This window comes from Cryptomeria japonica, chromosome 6, assembly GCF_030272615.1.
Source record: "Cryptomeria japonica chromosome 6, Sugi_1.0, whole genome shotgun sequence".
Taxonomy (NCBI): Eukaryota; Viridiplantae; Streptophyta; class Pinopsida; order Cupressales; family Cupressaceae; genus Cryptomeria; species Cryptomeria japonica.
In genome coordinates this window covers 550,545,496-550,565,725 of record NC_081410.1, presented here as the reverse complement: position 1 = coordinate 550,565,725, position 20,230 = coordinate 550,545,496, and the positions used below count along the sequence as shown (strand labels likewise).

The following is a 20,230-nucleotide window of genomic DNA, read 5'->3' as shown; positions in this document are numbered from 1 at the left end:
AGACTAAGTTAGGGTTTCTATCTTCAAGAAGGTTTTCAGAGGGGTGTTTGCAAGAGTTTTACAGTTTGCTCTTTGGATTCCTTTTGGGTTTTTCATAAGCTTCAGGATGGTGTAACATGCATTCCAATTAGAGAAGATTTCTAATTTTACTTTTTTTAATAAATTGCAATAGGCTAACAATTGTTTTCTTTGTAGAGTTTTTTTGGGTTTTTTGAGAGCTCCAACGTGGTTTGACATGCAAATTCTTCGGAAATGATTTACGGACTTACTTTTTTTAGGAAGTCACGACGGCTGCTCAGAATATGCTCAAATGGAGAATGGAGTCACTATTTTTAGCAGGTGCTATTTTAAGTAAATGCTATTTTTAGCAGTACAGTTGTGCAGTAACACTTGGGTTCTATTCTCAACAATTTTGTTCAGTAGTGGTCTCTCCAAGATTCTTGGAATCTATTTTGGTAAAATATTATTTTCATATGACTTTACTAGGGCGATATTTAATATATTTTTCGTAAAGTCAAAAAAAGGTGTTTTGGGCATCCAAGCTAGACTTAGAGAATAAGGAAATATTTTATTGAATGAAAATTCATATTTGGCGTCCAACTTTGGGAAAAAATTAAAAGAAGCAAAAGACATAAGTTATATTTTATTTCCCTAATGAAGTGTCCACTTTGGAGGGAAAAGTGAATTCAAATTTCTGGGCTCAAGTCTATGAATAAGACCCTTCTCCCCTTCATTTGGTTTTGCTGAATATTGAGATAACGAAGTGCTGCCGAATCGTTTGCAAAATCTTGGCTTCAGGGTTGTGTGCCTCCTAGCTTTATCACATTTACGAGTTTGAAAGACAACTCCTAGCTGTCTGAAGAATTTCATTCAAAGATTTCTAGTGGTTTTCATAGAAGATTGGTGTGCTCTTTTTGGTGCAAAACAGACCCTATAGCCAAAGTACGTTTCTATTCATCCTAGTTGGAGTTGTTATCAAAATTTTGTGGGTACTAGCTCAAAATTTTCGTATTCTCTTGGCACCTATTTGCTTAGATTTTGGTGAGTTTTGGAGTGATAGATTTCTTATCTCAAATTGAACTTGCTGCCGGTTGCCCTAGTTTCATTTTCAGTATTGGAGTGCGTGCCCTTGCTGAGACCTTGTTTGGTGGCGAGTTTCTTGCTCTACCTTAGCTGCCTAGCTCCTATGCTTCATTTGCGTCTTACTTGAGCTCATTTGGAGGTGCCATGAAGGAGTTGTGAGCATTTTGGTATTTCTGGAGTGGCTGGTTTTTCTGAAAATCAGAATTCATTCTACTTACTTCAGGGCTGCTAACATCGACTTTGACTTTTCTGATTTCAGTTTTCCTTTCCTTGCAAAGTTAGCTTATGTGATAACTTGTTTAGTAGACTGTAGTACTATACAACATTTTCTTCTCATTTTTGGAAGCTTACTTCTCCCACTGAGCAAGTGGAAGTGGCTAGTTATACCGCCAATTTTTGTGGTTTTCAAGTTCTTCAGTTTATTTGTATTCCCCGCTGAAAAGTGGAAGTGGCTGGTTATACCGCCAAGTTGGTTGTTAAGTTTTCAATAATCTTGTAATCCCTACTGGACAAGTGGAAGTAGCTGGTTATACTACCAAGATTTTGTCGTTTAAGCTTTCAATAAATTTGTAATTCCCCATTAGACAAGTGGAAGTGGCTGGTCAAATCGCCATCATGTAATGCTTTCATTGTTTATGCTTTCCTCCCACTGCATAAGTGGTTGAGATGTTTATTTGCTAATGCTAACGGGTTCCAAGTGTTGTGCTCAAAAATTGCAAAAAAATCTAGGGGGATATTTCAAGTTGCATCATCTCTTTGCCATCTTTTGATTTTATCTCTTCTTGGATGACAACTGTAAATGCTCTATATGGCCTCTTGCCCTGCTTGCTGTTCTGGCATGCCACTGATCTTGATAAGCTGGCTGACAAAACCACAATTATCTTGGCATTGACACAAATTTCAGGATGCAATTGACAAAAGGGTGGACTGAAAATAGAGTTTTATAGGGGGTACCCACAAGTTTGGGCTCTCATAGCATATATACTTGAAGAATTCCTTATGGAGTATCATTTGATGCTCCCCTACCTTGTGGGTATTCTTCTATGGTAAAGTATATTGATAATAGGGTGCTCTATCACATTCTATAATTCTTGTGTTGTATGATCAAAATCTATTTGGCTTTATTTTTTATTAATATATTATTTTTTGATGTTTCGATCTTAAAAAATGTGAACCAAGGTTAATGAATATATTTAATAAAATACACTTAGCTTATGTGATTATATCATGAAAATATTCTAATGAATAAGACATTGGTTTTTCCTTGTTCTTTTGCAGCCAAGTGTTATGTGTGAGTAAAAGTTCTAAATTTTCTAGCTGTAAGTTTTTTAATTGCCCTATGGATCAAGTTCTTGAAACCCGTGTAGGAATTAGAAACTGAAACTCTGTAAGTTTAACTACATTGGTTTCTACAATGTCACTTTTGTGGTGCACATATTATAAATTTCCTATTACTACTTTCTCATGACTGATGTCTATTAATTTTAAAACATTACACTTCAATGAAAATCACACTATGCAAAAAATTAGTACCGTGTCTGCTGGTTCTGCAAGAACATTGATAAAGAATTTTGCCTGCAAGAACATAGAGGACATATAAATGTTAAGCGGAGTGAATACGAAATGATCGAACTCTGGCCTTTTGCTTGAAAAAATGCTTTGATGAAGTGCACACCTGCTTTGTGTTGCTTCCAGACATGAGGAGATCAGTTGTTACCATACCAGGCTGCAACCTCAAAAATCAGAGGACTTTCCTTGGCCAATTGCATAGGATATTAGAAAATATAGAATTCTATCACTATCATTCTATGGAAACTTCGAGAACATTTAGGAATATAAAATATTTAGAAAAAGACACCATACCGACAAGTTGTGTACCATAACCTTCTTAATCTCTTGCATTCGCAACTCAGCCTGAAAGCAAGCCATATAACACTATCAGTGTAACAAATTATATAATCATCCTGTGCTTTCATTTCTACTTACAAACCTTTCTCAAATACATTGAATACCAAAATGTCTTGCTGAAGAACTATCAGAAACTATCAGGTATTTGAGATGACATGTTTATGCACAGAATACAAAAAAGAAAAAGAAACAGCAGTTCAAAAGTTAAATGCAATTAGAATACGCAGGCCAAGAATTGCTTGAATATTGCAAAAATAGTTTGTTTCTGAACTACTATCCTTCAGTTATGAAAAAAGCCAGGCCTCCATGGAATGTATTCAAGAAATATAGTTCACCTTAGAACTTAAAGATCTCTCTTGACTTTTATCTGGAAGACACCGTGGATTATGCACAGTATGTGAGATTTACCAAATCCCCGGTATTTTGTTACTGATGGAGACTTATGCAACTTATAAATCAAATCCCTTGATAGAAGAGCTCTGCCGCTAAAGACTATCAATTTTGGTCAATATCTATTACAAGCCTTTTTCTTTGGTTTACGCATTTTTCTGAACTCGAACTAGGTTTTCAAGGTTAGGTACTATTATCACAAAAGCTTGCATCCTTGCTGAGCTATCAACTCAGCAACCTCGTGAAACATGAAAACAACCCCGGAGTGTGGGACCTTGCGCAAGGGGGTTGAATCTTCGGAGAAGGCCGACTTCCTTCTCAATCCAAGTGCAGGTATTGAGCCAACTCAACACTTCAAATCTTACTTCTAAACCTATCCTAATAGCTTGCAGAGGAAAACGGAAGAGAGAAATGCTTAAAATGAAAGGAGGTGATGCACCAAGATAAGAGATGTTTCTCTCCCTGTCATGTCCCCTCCTGGATCGTCATATATATATATGGAGAGAAAGAGAGGGACCTTAAATGAAGAAATTAATATAATAATTACCAATGAATGATTATTTAAAACTTGTCATTGATGTCAAAGTAATTGCTATGTTTGCTTGTACAGTCCCCATATATATAATATATATATAAGATTCAGCATACAGAAGACTGTAGTATATATAGGTCACAACATAAAGACAACTCAGAAATATATATTATTATATACAGTATGTGTACGCACACAGATATACAGCTCATGATTATATATATGACAATATGCAACAGTTCGGTTGTACAATACCCAGTCTGATCATACAGAGACAGTATAATCTATACTGAAATATATATATATATATATATAGACAACAATTCTGATATAGGTCCAGTCTGATCATATCCAGACAAAATACTTTATATTGTAATGTATATAGACAGTATTATTGTCATACCTGTATAAATACATAAACAGAATATTTTATACTCCATATAGAGACAGCCATATATAATACGATGACAGTGGCAGGTCATATTTCATATGTATGCAGATTATATTCATATCCGCAACCAGTGGCAGATCATTTAGAGATAACAAATGCAGGTATATTACGGCAAATTGTATTTTTAATACATTTGGAAGTTCGACATCAAATAATGGATCATGGTTCTATGTGGTCAAGGTTAATACGATCAAAACATAATAGATTGTCTACGTACAGTCATAAGAGTAAAATGATTGTGGTCAAAGGATAATTTCAGTGATTAAACCAACAACGGTGGTTAACAATTGTTAATATTAAATATTAACAAATCGTAGCAAGTATTAAGGGTGTGACATTTACAAGTCAGACAGTCGTGACTTTATATAAGGCGGTGACTGCTTGTATGAAGAAAGGCAACTCTTAAGGGAAGTTGAAAAGTATAAAATCATTTGTGAATTGGAGGAAAATAGGGGAGGAGGGCGGACGGTGGAGAAAAGGTAAGGGAGAGCGGTCTGCGGAGGTAAGGTAAGATACAAGGTTTATTTATTAAATAATATAAGTGATACAAGGTTTTATTTATATTAAATAATATAAGTATATTATTTAATACGTAATGTCATTATCATAATAATGTGTGAAACTCATTAATATTAGCTACCGAGTAATATGTGAGGTTCGTTAATAGGTGATGTTAATTGTAATCTAGTGAATATATATATATATATATATATATATATATATATATATTCAATCAGAACAAGGAGTAACATAATGATTATAAATATAGATATTGATTATAATAGATAGGTAATGAAAGAAGTTAACGTTAATGAATGTAATTAATGTATATGTAATGTTATGATAATGAATACTTTAAATGAACATATTAATGAATGGTTTACAGATATTAAGGAATAAGTATAAACCGTATGTTAATGAATTTGTATTAACATACGTTAACGAGTATACGTATCAATGAATAGTAGGTATATAAATTAATAAATGTAATGTTCATTAATTAATGTGTAATGTTCATACATATTGGTAATGTGTAATGTTCATTAATCGTAGTCTAGTGAATGTATATATATTAATTAATGTGTAGCATTCACTAGTCACTAAACATAGGTAAAAGATATAATTTGTTAATTGTTGTATACATAAGTTTGCGTATTAAGAAAGATTAGGAAGACAAAGGTATGTTAAGAGATGTAATGCATATGTAAAAGATGGAAGATTATATATATCTATGTTAATTAAGAATACATTAAGAATTCATGTTAACACAAGGGATAGTTTATGAACTGAAACTATTATGCAAATGTATGGCTTGGTTGACTAAAACTCAATCAAGAAGAGAAGGATCTGGTCAATTCCCCTTGAGGACTTGGATGATGGAGGCATCACCCAAGACAAGGTAAGGCAAGGGTCTTCCTTGACTGGCTTGGGTATAAGAGGTTATACCCAAGACAGGACTCAAGGTCGGGCTGATCCCCTTTGAGAACTTGGATGATGAACGCATCACCCAAGGCAAGGAATAGACAAGGGTCTTCCTTGGAGGGCTTGGGTGTAAGAGGTTAAACCCAAGACAGGATTCGAACTCATCTTTGATTTCCTGGAGGGCTTGGAACCAAGGGGTTCCAAGAGGGCGAGCTTCATGGCCGCCTAAGGACATCTTGGAACCAAGGGGTTCCAAGAAGGCGAGCCTCACGGCCGCCTAAGGACATACTTTGTATGGCATTCGTATCCTTTTTATTAGATAAAAATTATGATTATGTTAAATAAGCATTGAAGTTAGATTGCAGTTTAAATTACTTATATATATATTTATATGTTTGTTATGTTCTAACAATCTATTCTGCAGGTTAATGATCTCTAAATAGTAGGGACATTACACTCCCGACCCGAAATGGCACAAAGAATCAACTGAAATACCTAGGAGATGCACAAACTTCAGTTGCATGAATGACCTTAACGCACGTATGGAGGTTAGGATTTGCTGAATGTCAAGAGGGGAGAAGGTTTCCCACAGGTCACACCCATAATCAGGTTAACACAACATATATGTGAAAGAAAGCCACAAACATACACTTACAATGAAGGTAAGAACACATACACAACATACATAAGTTGAAGTAAGGCAAGAATGATGATTTCAATTCATTATAAGGCCAATGGCCAAACTTACAGTTGCAGAAATGCAAGATAAATACAAGTCTTTAAGAGAAGTGAAAGAGCATAGAATAGCTCAAGCCAGCAGGGAGAGAACCCTTTACAATGAGGCATAATAGCCTTATATAGAAAACTGGTCGCATAGGAGAGACCATTGGTCAAGGAAGATAAGCCTTGACCCTTGTGTGTGCAGGGAAATGTCAGTTAGGGAATGCAAGGAAGTACATGCACCTGACATTGTGTACATGCAAGCAACCTGGCCATTCCCTGAAAATGCAATCCCAAGAAGAAAGGTACTTCTGGAAGGAGGAATGACTAACATTCCAAAGTTAGAGCATGCAGGCATGACATAAGTAACCACAAATAAGCATGGCTCTGTACTCGACCTACAAAAATCATTAAATGCACCCATGTAGCTCCACAAAAGGTGTACAAGTTGGAAGAATTGTTGGACCATTAAGAGCCTTGAGTGTCGATCACACCATCTAGAAGTGTTGCAATCCGGAAGGAGTTTGGAAGACTTTGGAAACATGGGTCACTGAAGTTGGGAAGACTTAGGAACTTGGGAACCTAGGGGTTCCGGAGTTCCAGGTTGAAGACTTAGGAACTTGGGAACCTAGGGGTTCCGGAGTTCCGAGGAAGAGGAAGAGAAGACTTAGCAACCTGGGAACTTTGGGGTTCCGGAGTTCCGAGGTTGAGGACTTAGGAACTTGGGAACCTGGGGGTTCTGGAGTTCTGAGGAAGAGGAAGAGAAGACTTAGCAACCTGGGAACTTTGGGGTTCCAGAGTTCCGAGGAAGAGGAAGAGAAGACTTAGCAACCTGGGAACTTCGGGGTTCTGGAGTTCCGGGGTTGAGGACTTAGGAACTTGGGAACCTAGGAGTTCCGGAGTTCCAGGGTTGAGGACTTAGGAACTTGGGAACCTGAGGGTTGCGGAGTTCCGAGGTTGAGGACTTAGGAACTTGGGAACCTGGGGGTTGCGGAGTTCCGAGGTTGAGGACTTAGGAACTTGGGAACCTGGGGGTTCCGGAGTTCCAACAAGACAACACTTCATACTTCATGATTCCATTGTTTTCTCTTTGATCAACTGAGGCAACGCTCGTCCATAGAACACATCTTTGATCGATTCTCACTGATGGACCAAGGGTGTCATAAAATGACAACATTTTTGGCGACCTCTGCGAGATGCTTGCATGCTAAGCATGAAGTCCAAGAGCCTTGAGCATCCATTGGGCACTGAGTCACAACTGCAAGAAAGAAAAAAACTTTCCCCTTTGTAACCTGCAAAGAATCAAGATCAACCATTCTGAAGGGGAACAACCCATACTCGTGCATTTCATGGAAAATAAGAAACCTCACTAATATTTACATTGTTACAATAAGAGGCAACAAATGCTTTGACCTCTTTCAAAGAGGAACCTTTTGATGGAGCTGATCCCCCTCGTACAATTGTTACATTCACAATCTAGCTGCAAAGGTTGAAATCTCTTGTATGCATGCATTAGAACACACATACTACTCATGTGGTGAAAGAACACTTTGACATTCACCTTGCCACCATAGGGAAGCCATAGAAAATAGCCACCTGAGACATCCGGGGATGCATGAAGCATACACATAGTAGCAAAGGGGAGTTTTTTAGGAGTCGGCTAGCATCAAAAGAACTACTCGCAAAAGAGAAAGCATCTCTTTTATACAAGGGGCATCATTTTTTCCACAATAGCTGACCTCCTCTTGGCATGAGTTGAAACCAAAAGAAAAGGCCTCGAACTCACATGGTGATGAAAAGTATACCATATCTCTGTCTTGGCCAGCACAAGGGGGCTCTTCAGACACATCAAATTGGAAACTTTGAAGCTCGGGTATACTGTCAAGTTGAGCAACCAAAAGACTGTCAGCATGACCAACATGTTGTTTGCCACAAACGGGTAAACGATTAAATGCAGAAAGTAAATGCACCGAACATAATGGAAATATATTAAATAACCAGTCTCTGTATTAATTCAACAATCCATGTACATCAAGTGTCGAGCGTGGAACTCATACACCTGCTGCGTCCTCGCCTGAAAACCTTTTTCTGCTACCATCCGATGCTCAAGTGCCTCTTTGACATCACAGTTCTCCTGTGCCTAAAACAAACTTGTCTACAAAACATGCTTTTCAGTCTCAGCCTCCACCAACTGCTACTCAAATGATACTGTCTCCCTAGCCAATTTGTCCTCAATAGCCACCCGCACTGCCCTCTCGGCATCCAACTCCTGGGTACGCTGAGCTAAGTCTCACGCTAGTACTGCTTCCAACCTGGTGGTCAGCTCCTCCCGAGCCCTCTGTGCATCCACCAAGGCAACCTCTTGTCCAACCGAGACATACTCCAAGTTCCTCAAAGCGTACCATTCCTGCCTGGAGGTGGCCACAACCCTCTGACACAAAGGCTAGGAGACGCCTCAAATCCTCCATCACACTCCCCAAAGGCATCCTCCAAATCCGTCTCCCTCTACGGCTTATGGCTTCCCCGCCAATGCTTAGCTTCTGGCTTCTTTCACATAGTACGGAACAACCCAACACTTACCGTGCCTTCTCTGATGCCCTTCGGCCAACTAAAAAAGTGTATTGTAGCTCAAAAATAAACTGGGGGCAGTGCCCCCAGTGGGGTCTGGGGCAGCGCCCTCGCAGGGTTCACCCAAAAAGTCCATGGTGCGCATCATTTCTATGATATTTTAAGATGTCAAAACCCTTCTTCTCCACTCTAATATTTTCAGTGTCCTAGCTCCAAACTCCATCGAATGACTTTTCAATGTGGTCGTCGTTTTTTTTTGTTTTTTTTTTTTTACCACCCATCACCACCGTTTATCCCTGCCGTGCCGTGGTATTTTTCCTTTCACCCTCTTTTAAATCGCCGCCGCCGTGCTCCTTTAGGCCTACAGACAATACTGTCTCGAGCCCATACAGAGGTTATCTGCCGAACAATGGAGTGAACCTGTACGACATCTGAGAAGGTCGTACGGTAGATGTTGCTTGTGCGTTAACTGACCACCGTGCGGTTTACTATGTTGCCTGTGCGGTTATAAGGCCACCACACGGTGGACCCATGTTGCCACCATTCGGTGACCCCGCGGTGCCACCACACGTTGGACCCGTGGTGCCACCGTTCGGTGACCCCGCGGTACCACCGCACGGTGGACCCACGGTGCCACCGTTCGGTGATCGTGCGGTGGCAGACCCCGCGGGATCACCGAACGGTGGCACGCGATACCACCGCACGGTGGACTCACGGTGCCACCGTTCGGTGACAAACCCCGCGGTGCCACCGCACGGTGACATGCAGTGCCACCGTTCGGTGATCCCGCGATGCCACCGTACGGTGGACATGCAGTGCCACCGTTCAGTGGACATGCGGTGTCACCGTACGTGCACCTTTTTCTTCTTCTTTTTTTTTTGCCGTACGGTCAGCTGTACGACCATACGGTTTTTTTTTGGTTTTTTTATTATTATTCTAATCTAATTGTCGAGAGTCTTCGGCTCGGGTCCCATGCCTCTGGGATCGCCCTTCATCTTTCTCGGTTTTCCTCGCCCAAGAGTCTCCCGCTTTGGTCCCGTGCCTCTCAAGTCCCCTTCCATCCTCTCGGGTTCCCCTCCGGGCTCTCGGGTGTCCTTCCGCCCTCTCGGGTCCCCTGAGCGCTTCTTGTGGTAGGGTTTCAATTTGGACCCGTTGGTGGCAAGTTTATTTTCAATTGCCATCCGAAGACCTGGAACCATAAATTCTACAGGAACCACAGTCTCCTTCCCGTACATAAGAAGAAGAATAATAAAGATTTTGAAGGCTACGGCCTTCCACACAGGGTTCCAATCGTTGCCGACACGAATGATCTTGGAGTTATCTGCGTCACCGAGGTTTGGGGCATCTCCCTTCCAATATTCTCTGTATTCCGGCAGGTACACCTCCTCTGTTGCTTGCTCTGGTTCCTCTACTTCGAGCCTGTAGCTCTAGAACATTTCGTAATCCTCCATCTGCCAGTGGAAGAGCCCGTTCAATGACCCCGTCTCATCGTCGGAGCACTCTCCTAGTTTGAGAATCCCTTCGTCGTTGGGCTCCCTGCAGCCCCATCCTTCGTTCCTCAGGTCGCCTTCTCCTTCACCCTCGATTCCGAAGATGATGCCAGTTCCTCACTAACCAACTGTGTCCCGAGGTCTATGATAAACTTCCTCCATTCTCCATAGACAGAGTGTTCTTCCAGTTGTGGGTGGCCTTGGCTGCCACCAGCCACCCTCTCCCTAAGATCGCACCATACCCTTTTTTCTTTAGTGGGATTACCACGAAGTCCAGTATGAAGGGTTGCGTCCCGATGGTAACTTGTTGGCCCATCAGTGTCCCGATGGGTTTGATTCCATGCTGATCTGCTCCTAGCAAATTGAATGTAGATGGCCACAACGTCGACTTCCCCAGCTTCCGCCAGGTTTCTTCTGGAAGAACATTCACTCTTGATCCACCATCGACAATGGTATCGGTTAGAATGGTGCCAAGGATACCCATCTCCACAATGGCCGGGTTCCTTCCAGTGTTAACTGCCAGCAGCCTGGGGTCTATTGCAGACCCCTCAGGAACAATTGTGCGGTGGTTGGGAGAGATTATTCAGCAACGCCGTTCGTAATTGAGGCATCGTCTGGAGGAGGTTGTGTACCTTCACAGGCACCTGCAGTTTTAAAATTTGATTTAGTATAGCCTCCTCCGCCTCCGGTCGGCTGGAAGTTCCCGCCGTACCCTTCGCCTTCGCCCTTTCTCATATCTCTTTCTCAATTTCTTCTTGTCCTTCCTGTACCCTTCGCTTCACCGTCTCCGGGTCTGGGCACATTGCATGTCTGGCTTGGTTGCGGGTTACGGCCAGCACTTCCTCTTCTTTGTTTTCCTCGATATTGAGCAAGTTGATGCCAGACTTCGGGCAGGTGGCGTTTTCGTGGTCTCCCGGTCCGCACCATTTGCACAAATATTGTGTGGCCTCTCCCTTCGGGCAGTCTCGGGCGAAGTGCCCCCACTGGCTGCACACTCTGCATTGTACCATCGGTCAGCCCTTGGAGTCGTATTGGATCCGGCTCCTTGTATTGTTATTGTTGTTATTATTGTTTCGTCCTCCCCACCGGTTATCTCGGTAGCCTCCCGAGGTTGCATTGTTGTTCGCCTGGGAGCTGTCGGTTACGCCCGACGTAGTTGGTTGTTCCTGCGTAAGCAATACTTGTTGGTTTCGTGTTTTCATGTTGTACGGGCATTCCCTGGTGGGATGCCCCATCAACTGGCATATATCACAATAGGCTTTCTTTGGGCAGGAGCCTTTCGTGTGGCCGTCCGTCTTACAATTCGTGCACCAAAGCTCCCCTTCGTCGGTCTTGCTCGGACCTCCCTTCATAACCTTCAGCTCTTTCATCATCCTCAGCATGTCCTTTTGCAGGGCTTGCACCTTTTTGCCGGACTCGCCATCGTTGCTGCTTCCCTCGGAAGAGTCATCATCCTCGGACGAGCTATCCTTCTTTTTCTTCTTGGATGTCTTGGTGTCGCTCTCGAGATCCATCGCTATATTATATGCATCTTCGTACGAGGTTGGTGGAACAATTTTCATCTTCTTTCGGATAGAGTGTTTCAGCCCCTCCACGAACCATCTCTTTTTCAACCCATCCGCTGGTTGACTCTCCATTTTCCCCAACAGTTCCTTGAGCCGCCAACTATAGGCTCGGACCATCTCATTCTTGTTCTGCTTTGTGCCATAGATTTTGGCGACTATTTCATCGTCGTCTCTGAGGAGGCGGAATTCTATCCCGAACTCCTCCTTCAGGTCGGGCCATGTGCCGACTTTGGCCTTATCCATATCTGAGTACCAGTCGATGGCCACTCCCCTTAAGGTTGCTGGAAATTGTGTTACCCATTCGTCCTGGTCGGTAACACCATTTGCTGACCATATGGTTTCGCAAGTGCGGCAATGGTGGACAGGATCTTCCTTCTCGTCGCCGTTGAACTTCGACAACTTCTGCTTACTTGCCATCCCACCGCTGGGTCTTGCTCCTCTGGTGCCTTGTGTGCTTGTACCTGGTGATCGTCTGCCTCCGCCTCCGCCTGCTGCACCTGACCCTCCACTCATGGGTCCTCTGAAGAAGGTTGTTGACCCCGAACCGAACAAATTACCTCTCGTACGGTACCCTTGTGCTCCCTCGGCACCGTCGGCCGTACCGTCACCTTCGGTCCTCTCCCTCCGGTTGTCCTCCAAAATGGACAAGTTCTTTAGTAGGTCTCTGGTAGCGTCGATCAGGTTTAGACTTCGCCTTGTTTGTTCCAACAACTCTTCGCGACTTCTTACCCTGCGGTGGTATTCTGGCGAACTGTAGAGTTCTCCTTCGGCACCCTCCGTGACTCCTAGGTTCCCTTCGGGCAACCCTACGACAGTGTAGAGAGTGTAATTCTCTCCGTCTATCTCTGCCTCCGCAACCTCCGTGACACCTCCTGGGTTCCCTTCGAGCAACCCCTCGCCCGGTCGTCCTGCGGCAAGCTGCCTTAGCCTACGCCTTCGTTCTATTTGCTGTCTGAGATTCAACGCTCTTTGTGCCACTTCCCATTCGTCACTTTGTATCTTTTTATTTTTATTCTTATTTAGTATATTTGGCATAAATCACTTCTGTACATAGCAAGCACACACCATGTACACAAAAGAAACTTTTTTTTTATTATTTTGCCTTTCGGCCACGATTTATATCAACAGTGTGTCAGGATTATTAAAGGGTTCAATTTCCCCCTCGCCTCTTACCATCACGCTCTGCGTCCCACGCCAATTGTTCTGTTTGCACGTCGTCAGCCTCTGGGTTAATCTCACCAACGGGTAGGCCCATCGTGTCCGTATGCCATCTGCTCCTTCCTTTCCCGAGTATGTCTAGGCAACGGTGCCAAATGTTTGCCACATACGGGTAAACGATTAAATGCAGAAAGTAAATGCATAGAACATAATGGAAATATATCAAATAACCAGTCTCTGTATTAATTCAACAGTCCATGTACATCAAGTGCTTATAACATTAAACCCCAAATACCACTATCATGATGCCACTACGAAGGAACGGTATGCAATATATAATACCCGAAGGGGTGCGACCAACCGTCGCGTCCAATTGCCCTTCGGGACGACTAACTAACTGACCACTGTAACTCATTATTACGGACGACAACATAACATAATGATTATTCCTAGCAGCACATGTTGTTGCTCAACATCATCAAACTTGGTATGTTGGTCCCAAGTGAAACATTCAAGCTCAAGCACATCATCCGTAATGCCAAAAGAAACATCTTCACCTTGAATGAAGACTTCATATTCAACGTCATCACTTTCAGGGACAGGGGAGAACCAACATACATCATAATCACTTGTGCTGATATCCAACTCATCAGCACAAATCTCAAGTTTATGAGAAACCTCACAAAAAGATCTAAAATCTTCAGATTGTCTCTTTGTTTTTGTTTCCTCCACCTGGCAACAGAATGCAACAACCTCAAGTTCATGGCACAATCCATCCACCATGCAATCTGCAACAAAATCATTACCCCTCGTGCCCTCCTCAACACTAGCTTGTTGCTCCAAAGCTACCACCGGGGGAGGTGTAGACATATCCTTCTCCTCGTGATCAATAAAGAAAGGGAGATTGTCAAATGAGAGGACAATGTCATCCCCTTTACCTTCACACTCCTAATGTTCAATGACCTGCTGCTGCAGCTGATTATTCTCAAAATCCTCCTGCAGCATCGCTGATTCTTCCTCCTTTAGAGCATATGAAGACTCACCAATGGCTGATTGAACCCCTTCCTCATGATGAGGATGGGAACCATCTGTCCTCCATACAACAGGTCCGCCCTTAAAAAGGGAGATAGCATCAGGAAAGGGCCTAGGTGGTGTGGCGTTTTGCAAGAGGCACCGAGGAGAAGGCTTCCCTTGAAACTTGGAATTTTAAAACTAGGGGGGTTAATTGAAAACTTGAGAGGTCTCCCCTACTTGAAGTTTGGGATTTCAAACTTAGGAACCCTAGGGGCAAAAACCTCCTCCTGTATGAGCCACATCTCTATGGCTGCTAGTTGCTTAATTTCTTTCTTCCTAGCAGAGGCAAGTTGCCTTGAAAGGAACTCCTCATGTTGTCTTTGGGCTCCCATCAGTTGTTGTTGAAGCTGAGCCTGATAAGCAAGCTGACCCTGCTGCAAATCCCACTCATGTTGCCTCTTGAACTCCTCCAGCTGCTTGGTGAAATCAAGCAACACACTTTTGAGTTCTGCAATTTGAATTTTTTCATCATTTTGGGGCTGGTTGGGCTGCTAAGAAGATTGAGTAGGAGTGGGTGGTTGGCAGGCATTAGGAAAGTACCCACCTACTGCTAAAGTGAAGTTATTTGGCTTGAAACTAGGACTAGTCCTAATTCGGTCCCATTGGTAAGGAAGGGAAAAATGGTTGGAATTCTCATAGAATGGGGGTGAATAGAAGTTACACCCATGATATGAACTTATTTTAAAGCATTTGAAAGAGATGGAGCTTTTTTAACAAAATGCTTAAAAGAGCATACGAACCCTCTCAACCAAAGACTGATAACATACCACAAATCCACCAAATGATTGCAGAGTCGCCGGGTGCTTGAAGATGTTTCCTCCAAAGGCTTGATGAACTGAAGAACACACCGAATCTTCGGTTGGCTTGGGCTTAGGACCGCATGACCAGTAGATTTCCTCTTAGAGTCGCCAGGTGTGCCAAATGTTGCCTCCAAGGCTAAATACAGTGAAGAACACACCAAGTCTTCAGCTTGATGAAAGATGAGTCCCACCGGGCGTGCCAAAAACTGTTATCACAAAAGCTTGCACCCTTGCTGAGCTATCAACTTAGCAACCTTGTGAAACATGGAAACAACCCTGAAGTGTGGGACCTTGCGCAAGGGGGTTGAATCTCCGGAGAAGGATGACTTCATTCTCAATCCAAGTGTAGGTATTGAACCAACTCAAAACTTCAAATCTTACTTCTAAACCTTTTCTAACAACTTACAGAGGAAAGGGGAAGAGAGAAATGCTTAAAATGAAAGGAGGTGATGCACCAAGATAAGAGATGTTTCTCTCCCCACCCGAAATGGCACAAAGAATCAACTGAAATACCCAGGAGATGCACAAACTTCAGTTGCATGAATGACCTTAACGCACGTATGGAGGTGAGGACTTGCTGAATGTCAAGAGGGGAGAAGGTTTCCCACAGGTCACACCCAGAATCAAGTTAACACAACATATATGTGAAAGAAAGCCACAAACATACACTTACAATGAGGGTAAGAACACATACACAACATACATAAGTTGAAATAAGCCAAGAATGATGATTTCAATTCATTATAAGGCCAATGGCCAAACTTACAGTTGCAAAAATGCAAGATAAATACAATTTTTAAGAGAAGTGAAAGAGCATAGAATAGCTCAAGCCAGCAGGGAGAGAACCCTTTACAATGAGGCATAACAACCTTATATAGAAAACTGGTCGCATAGGAGAGACCATTGGTCAAGGAAGAGAATCCTTGACCTTTGTGTGTGCAGGGAAATGTTAGTCAGGGAATGCAGGGAAGTGCACACACCTGACATTGTGTACATGCAAGCAACCTGGCCATACCCTGAAAATACAATCCCAAGAAGAAAGGTACTTCTGGAAGGAGGATTGACTAACATTCCAAAGTCTGAGCATGCAGGCATGACATAAGTAACCTCAAATAAGCATGGCCCTGTACTCCACCTGCAAAAATCATTAAATGCGCCCCTGTAGCTCCACAAAAGGCGTATAAGTCGCAAGAGTTGTTAGAGCATTAAGAGCCTTGATTGTCGATCATGCCATCTCGAAGTTTTGTAAGCCGGAAGGAGTTTGGAAGACTTCGGAAACATGGGTTACCAAAGTTGGGAAGACTTAGGAACTTGGGAACCTGGGGTTTACGGAGTTTTGGGGTTGAAGACTTAGGAACTTGGGAACTTGGGAACTTGGGGGTTCCGAAGTTTCAAGGAAGAGGAAGATAAGACTTCGCAACTTGGGAACTTTGGGGTTTCGGAGTTCTGGGGTTGAGGACTTAGGAACTTGGGAACCTGGGGATTCCGGAGTTCCGAGGAAGAGGAAGAGAAGACTTAGCAACTTGGGAACTTTGGGGTTCCGGAGTTCCAGGGTTGAGGACTTAGGAACTTGGGAATCTAGGGGTCTTGGAGTTCCGAGGAAGAGGAAGAGAAGACTTAGCAACCTGGGAACTTCGGCGTTCCAGAGTTCTGGGGTTGAGGACTTAGGAACTTGGGAACCTGGGGGTTTTGGAGTTTCGAGGAAGAGGAAGAGAAAACTTAGCAACCTGGGAACTTCGGGGTTCCGAAGTTCCGGGGTTGAGGACTTAGGAACTTGGGAACCTGGGGGTTCCGGAGTTGCGAGGTTGAGGACTTAGGAGCTTGGGAACCTGGAGTCCCGGGGTTGAGGAAGAGAAGATTTAGGAACTTGGGAACCTGGGGGTTTCGGAGTTCCGAGGTTGAGGACTTAGGAACTTGGGAACCTGGGGGTTCCAGGGTTGAAGACCTAGGAACTTGGGAACCTGGGGGTTCCCAAGTTTCGGGGTTGAGAATTTAGGAACTTGGGAACCTGGGGGTCCCGGAGTTCCGGCAGAGCTGGTCCATAGAACATATCTTTGAGCGGTTCTCACTGATGGACCAAGCGTGTCATAAAATGACAACAAGTACCCATAATTTTTCTACTTTATCTAGAGCTAGGGTTCATCAGAGTTCCAGTCCTCTAGCTTTGCACAAGGATTAACCCGGGCTTTATGTTAGTCCTGGAGAGTATGCAGGTCACTGATATGTACCATCTGGGCTTTTGCACTATGGAATCTGAAAACATGATTTTGATCACGTTGCCCAAAGGAAATACCCTTATTGCCAATGCTGCAGCCAAGAAAGAGGCTTTAATAGGCTTTCTGCAAGGGATCTTTCTTTTACTGTTCAAAAACCTCTGTTTGCTCACATCTAAAGTGAACAGCTGCCAATGTGTTTTACACTCCAAGGATTCAAGTGGGGCTATCTGAATAAGAGTTGAAGCACACAGCAATGCATTGACAGCAACAATAAAAGATAGCCCAGCTTTGCATTGACTTAAAGATGCTTGTTTTTAAGAGCAAAGAAACATGAAGGGAATCTACCTAGTAACTCCATGCATGTCTTCCAATTCTAAAAATGTAATGACCCTTAATTAAAATATTCATCAAATTGCTCATATCTAGAATAATGCAACGGATATAAAGCAAAACATACTTACAAATTACTTAGATGTGAAACACCCACATAAACTAAACAGTTCTGAACGTATGAATTGGCTGGAACAAAGTATTTGCTTTAATTATTTGTTGATAACTGATAAGAATGATCTTAAATATAATCAAAACAATATTCTAAATTCCAAAATCCATTGAGTTTGTGTAATGGCCCACTTTTGCCAGTGCTAAATATAATTAATTACGTTATTATTTTTGTCTTAAATTATTTTAAGACAATTAATCGTTAATAAATTATTTAATATTGCGTGGCTTTTGAAGTTAACATTTTAATATTATTAAAGTCACATAATGTTGCAAATATTAAATTATACTAATTTAATATTGAACAGTTGTCAACAAATTTATTATAAAAGGTGGTGGAAGAAGGTTACGGGAACCATATAGGAAATTCTATGAGCAAGATATTTCTGCAGAAGGAGATTGGAGGACGGAAATCCTCGAGGCTTCTCAGAGAGTTGGACAAAAATGCAATCTCTCTACCACGTGGATTCACTTCAGGATTCATGGTTGTTGGTGATGGAAGATATTTAGTAGGTTTTCAATAAGGACAATTTCAAGAGATTTGGTATGACTACAAAGATGAATTGTTTAGAAATGATTAACCGGAAATTATCATAATATCAGAATAAATATTATGGCGAAGAATAATTTTATATAGCTATTGTGAGGGGTTGATTTATTTTTGGCTTTTCATGTTTAATCAATGATAGAAGCCAGGTTGATGGCCTCAAAAGTTTGGATGCATTTATTGAAGAAGGAAATATTATTTTATGCTTAATTAAGTCCGGCATTGGAATAAAGGTATTTGGAGCTATCTCCTTGTATGGTATTTCAGTAATGTTTATTGGTGCTGCCATAGTGAAATATTTTGGGTGAATCGATTAAGCCAATTATTTCATTCATTGGCGTGATTGAATGAATAGTTATGTTGCTGGCCATGTAAGGGGTGGAAAATCTACTTGAGTTCCTCTTGAAGGCATATACAATCTTAACCGTGGAATGATTCTCTGCTTTTTGGTCATGGTCAATTCTATGCATGATAAATTAAGGGGTTCTCCAATTACAATTTTAGATGTGTGCAAACTTTTATTTGGCAGAAGATTCCTTATTCTATGTAGGAAACATTTGTGAATGATTGCTTTTAGTATTGGGAACTGGCGTTGTTGTGCGTGGTTTTTGATTTGGTGATTGGTTACAACCATTTCACCCATTGGGCAGAAACTCTCATCCTTGGTGCAAATCTTCGATGGGTCTCCTATAGCTCTACTGGGGAAAGATATGTATTGCGATCTGTCTACTTGTCTAGTGCTTATGGGAATTAAATCTTGTATAAAGTCTCATTTATATTGGGCACCTCCTTATATCATATGATAATGTAGTGGACACCCTAGAATGCCCAAAAACTAACCCCACTGCTGATAGGAATTTAGTCAAACAGTTTGCAGCCAACTCCTCATTCCTCCGTTTAATGTTTCAATGTTTTTTTTTGTTTTTAAGTCTTTACATAGGTATGAAACCACATAACATGAACTAAAAAGAATTTACAATAATAGACAAGCTGGAAATTGAACTACTGCTGTTATAATATTATTTCCAGAATTAACAAAAATCAAATACATAGCAGGTTATTTTCAACTCACTAAATACTCCAGCATTTTGACATAATGTTCCAACCAAAGTTTCTAATTCTGCTGCTACAGTAACATGAATAGTGCTACATGAATAGTGCCAGGTGAATAGTGCCATGTGAATAGTACCCGCGGGAATAGTGCCGCGTGAATAGTACCCACGTGAATAGTGTCGCGTGAATAGTACCCACGTGAATAGTACCCGCGTGAATAGTGTCGCGGCCTGTAGCTGGAAATGCAACCAAATAATGCTGCTGCTTGTCGCTGGAAAAGCACCCAATCTGCCTGTAAATGAAGCTGATAGCAAAGGATTCCAAAGGCCAAACCCCAAGGGAATGACGTCTAGAATGTCACAAGAGAGGATAGACGTCCTCTAATGCCAAGAACGGATCTGCAACTCACACACCAAATTCTTCTCATATTCCACCTCCTCAATGAAACCACAAAAGCTCCCTTTTATTCTTTCTCCAAGGGGCGACCCAACTCACTCAAGCAATGTGGGATAAAACATGTTCAATATAAAACATATTAAAATATTCACTTATGTCTCCCTTGGTTGCCCCTTTGATTTACACATATCTCCATAAAATAAATATTAAAGTAACACTTTAATATTTTACAATTAAATTAAATGTTACTTTAATAAAACTTCAGGCATTAAAATATATTAGCAATCGGACTCTGAATAGCGTGAGTGATAGCTCGTCGGAAAGCTCTCGCCAAGGAGTATCAAATCCAATCACCA

General features: G+C 42.0%; 1 protein-coding gene across 6 annotated transcripts in view; it reads right to left on the bottom strand.

The window, feature by feature from the left end:
- Positions 1-20,230, bottom strand: part of LOC131041271 (chlorophyll(ide) b reductase NOL, chloroplastic) — a 217,369-nt gene that overhangs the window by 15,841 nt on the left and 181,298 nt on the right. For all 6 annotated transcript variants that reach the window (XR_009104996.2, XR_009104997.2, XM_057974302.2 and 3 more), the window contains exons 9-11: positions 2,947-2,997; positions 2,759-2,809; positions 2,617-2,658 (exon numbers count right to left, since the gene is read on the bottom strand). Coding sequence is in view for 4 of the 6 variants with exons in the window: in XM_057974302.2 (XP_057830285.2) it covers positions 2,617-2,658; positions 2,759-2,809; positions 2,947-2,997 (144 nt within the window). In the remaining 2 variants the exon portion in view is untranslated. The remainder of the gene's footprint in view (positions 1-2,616; positions 2,659-2,758; positions 2,810-2,946; positions 2,998-20,230) is intronic.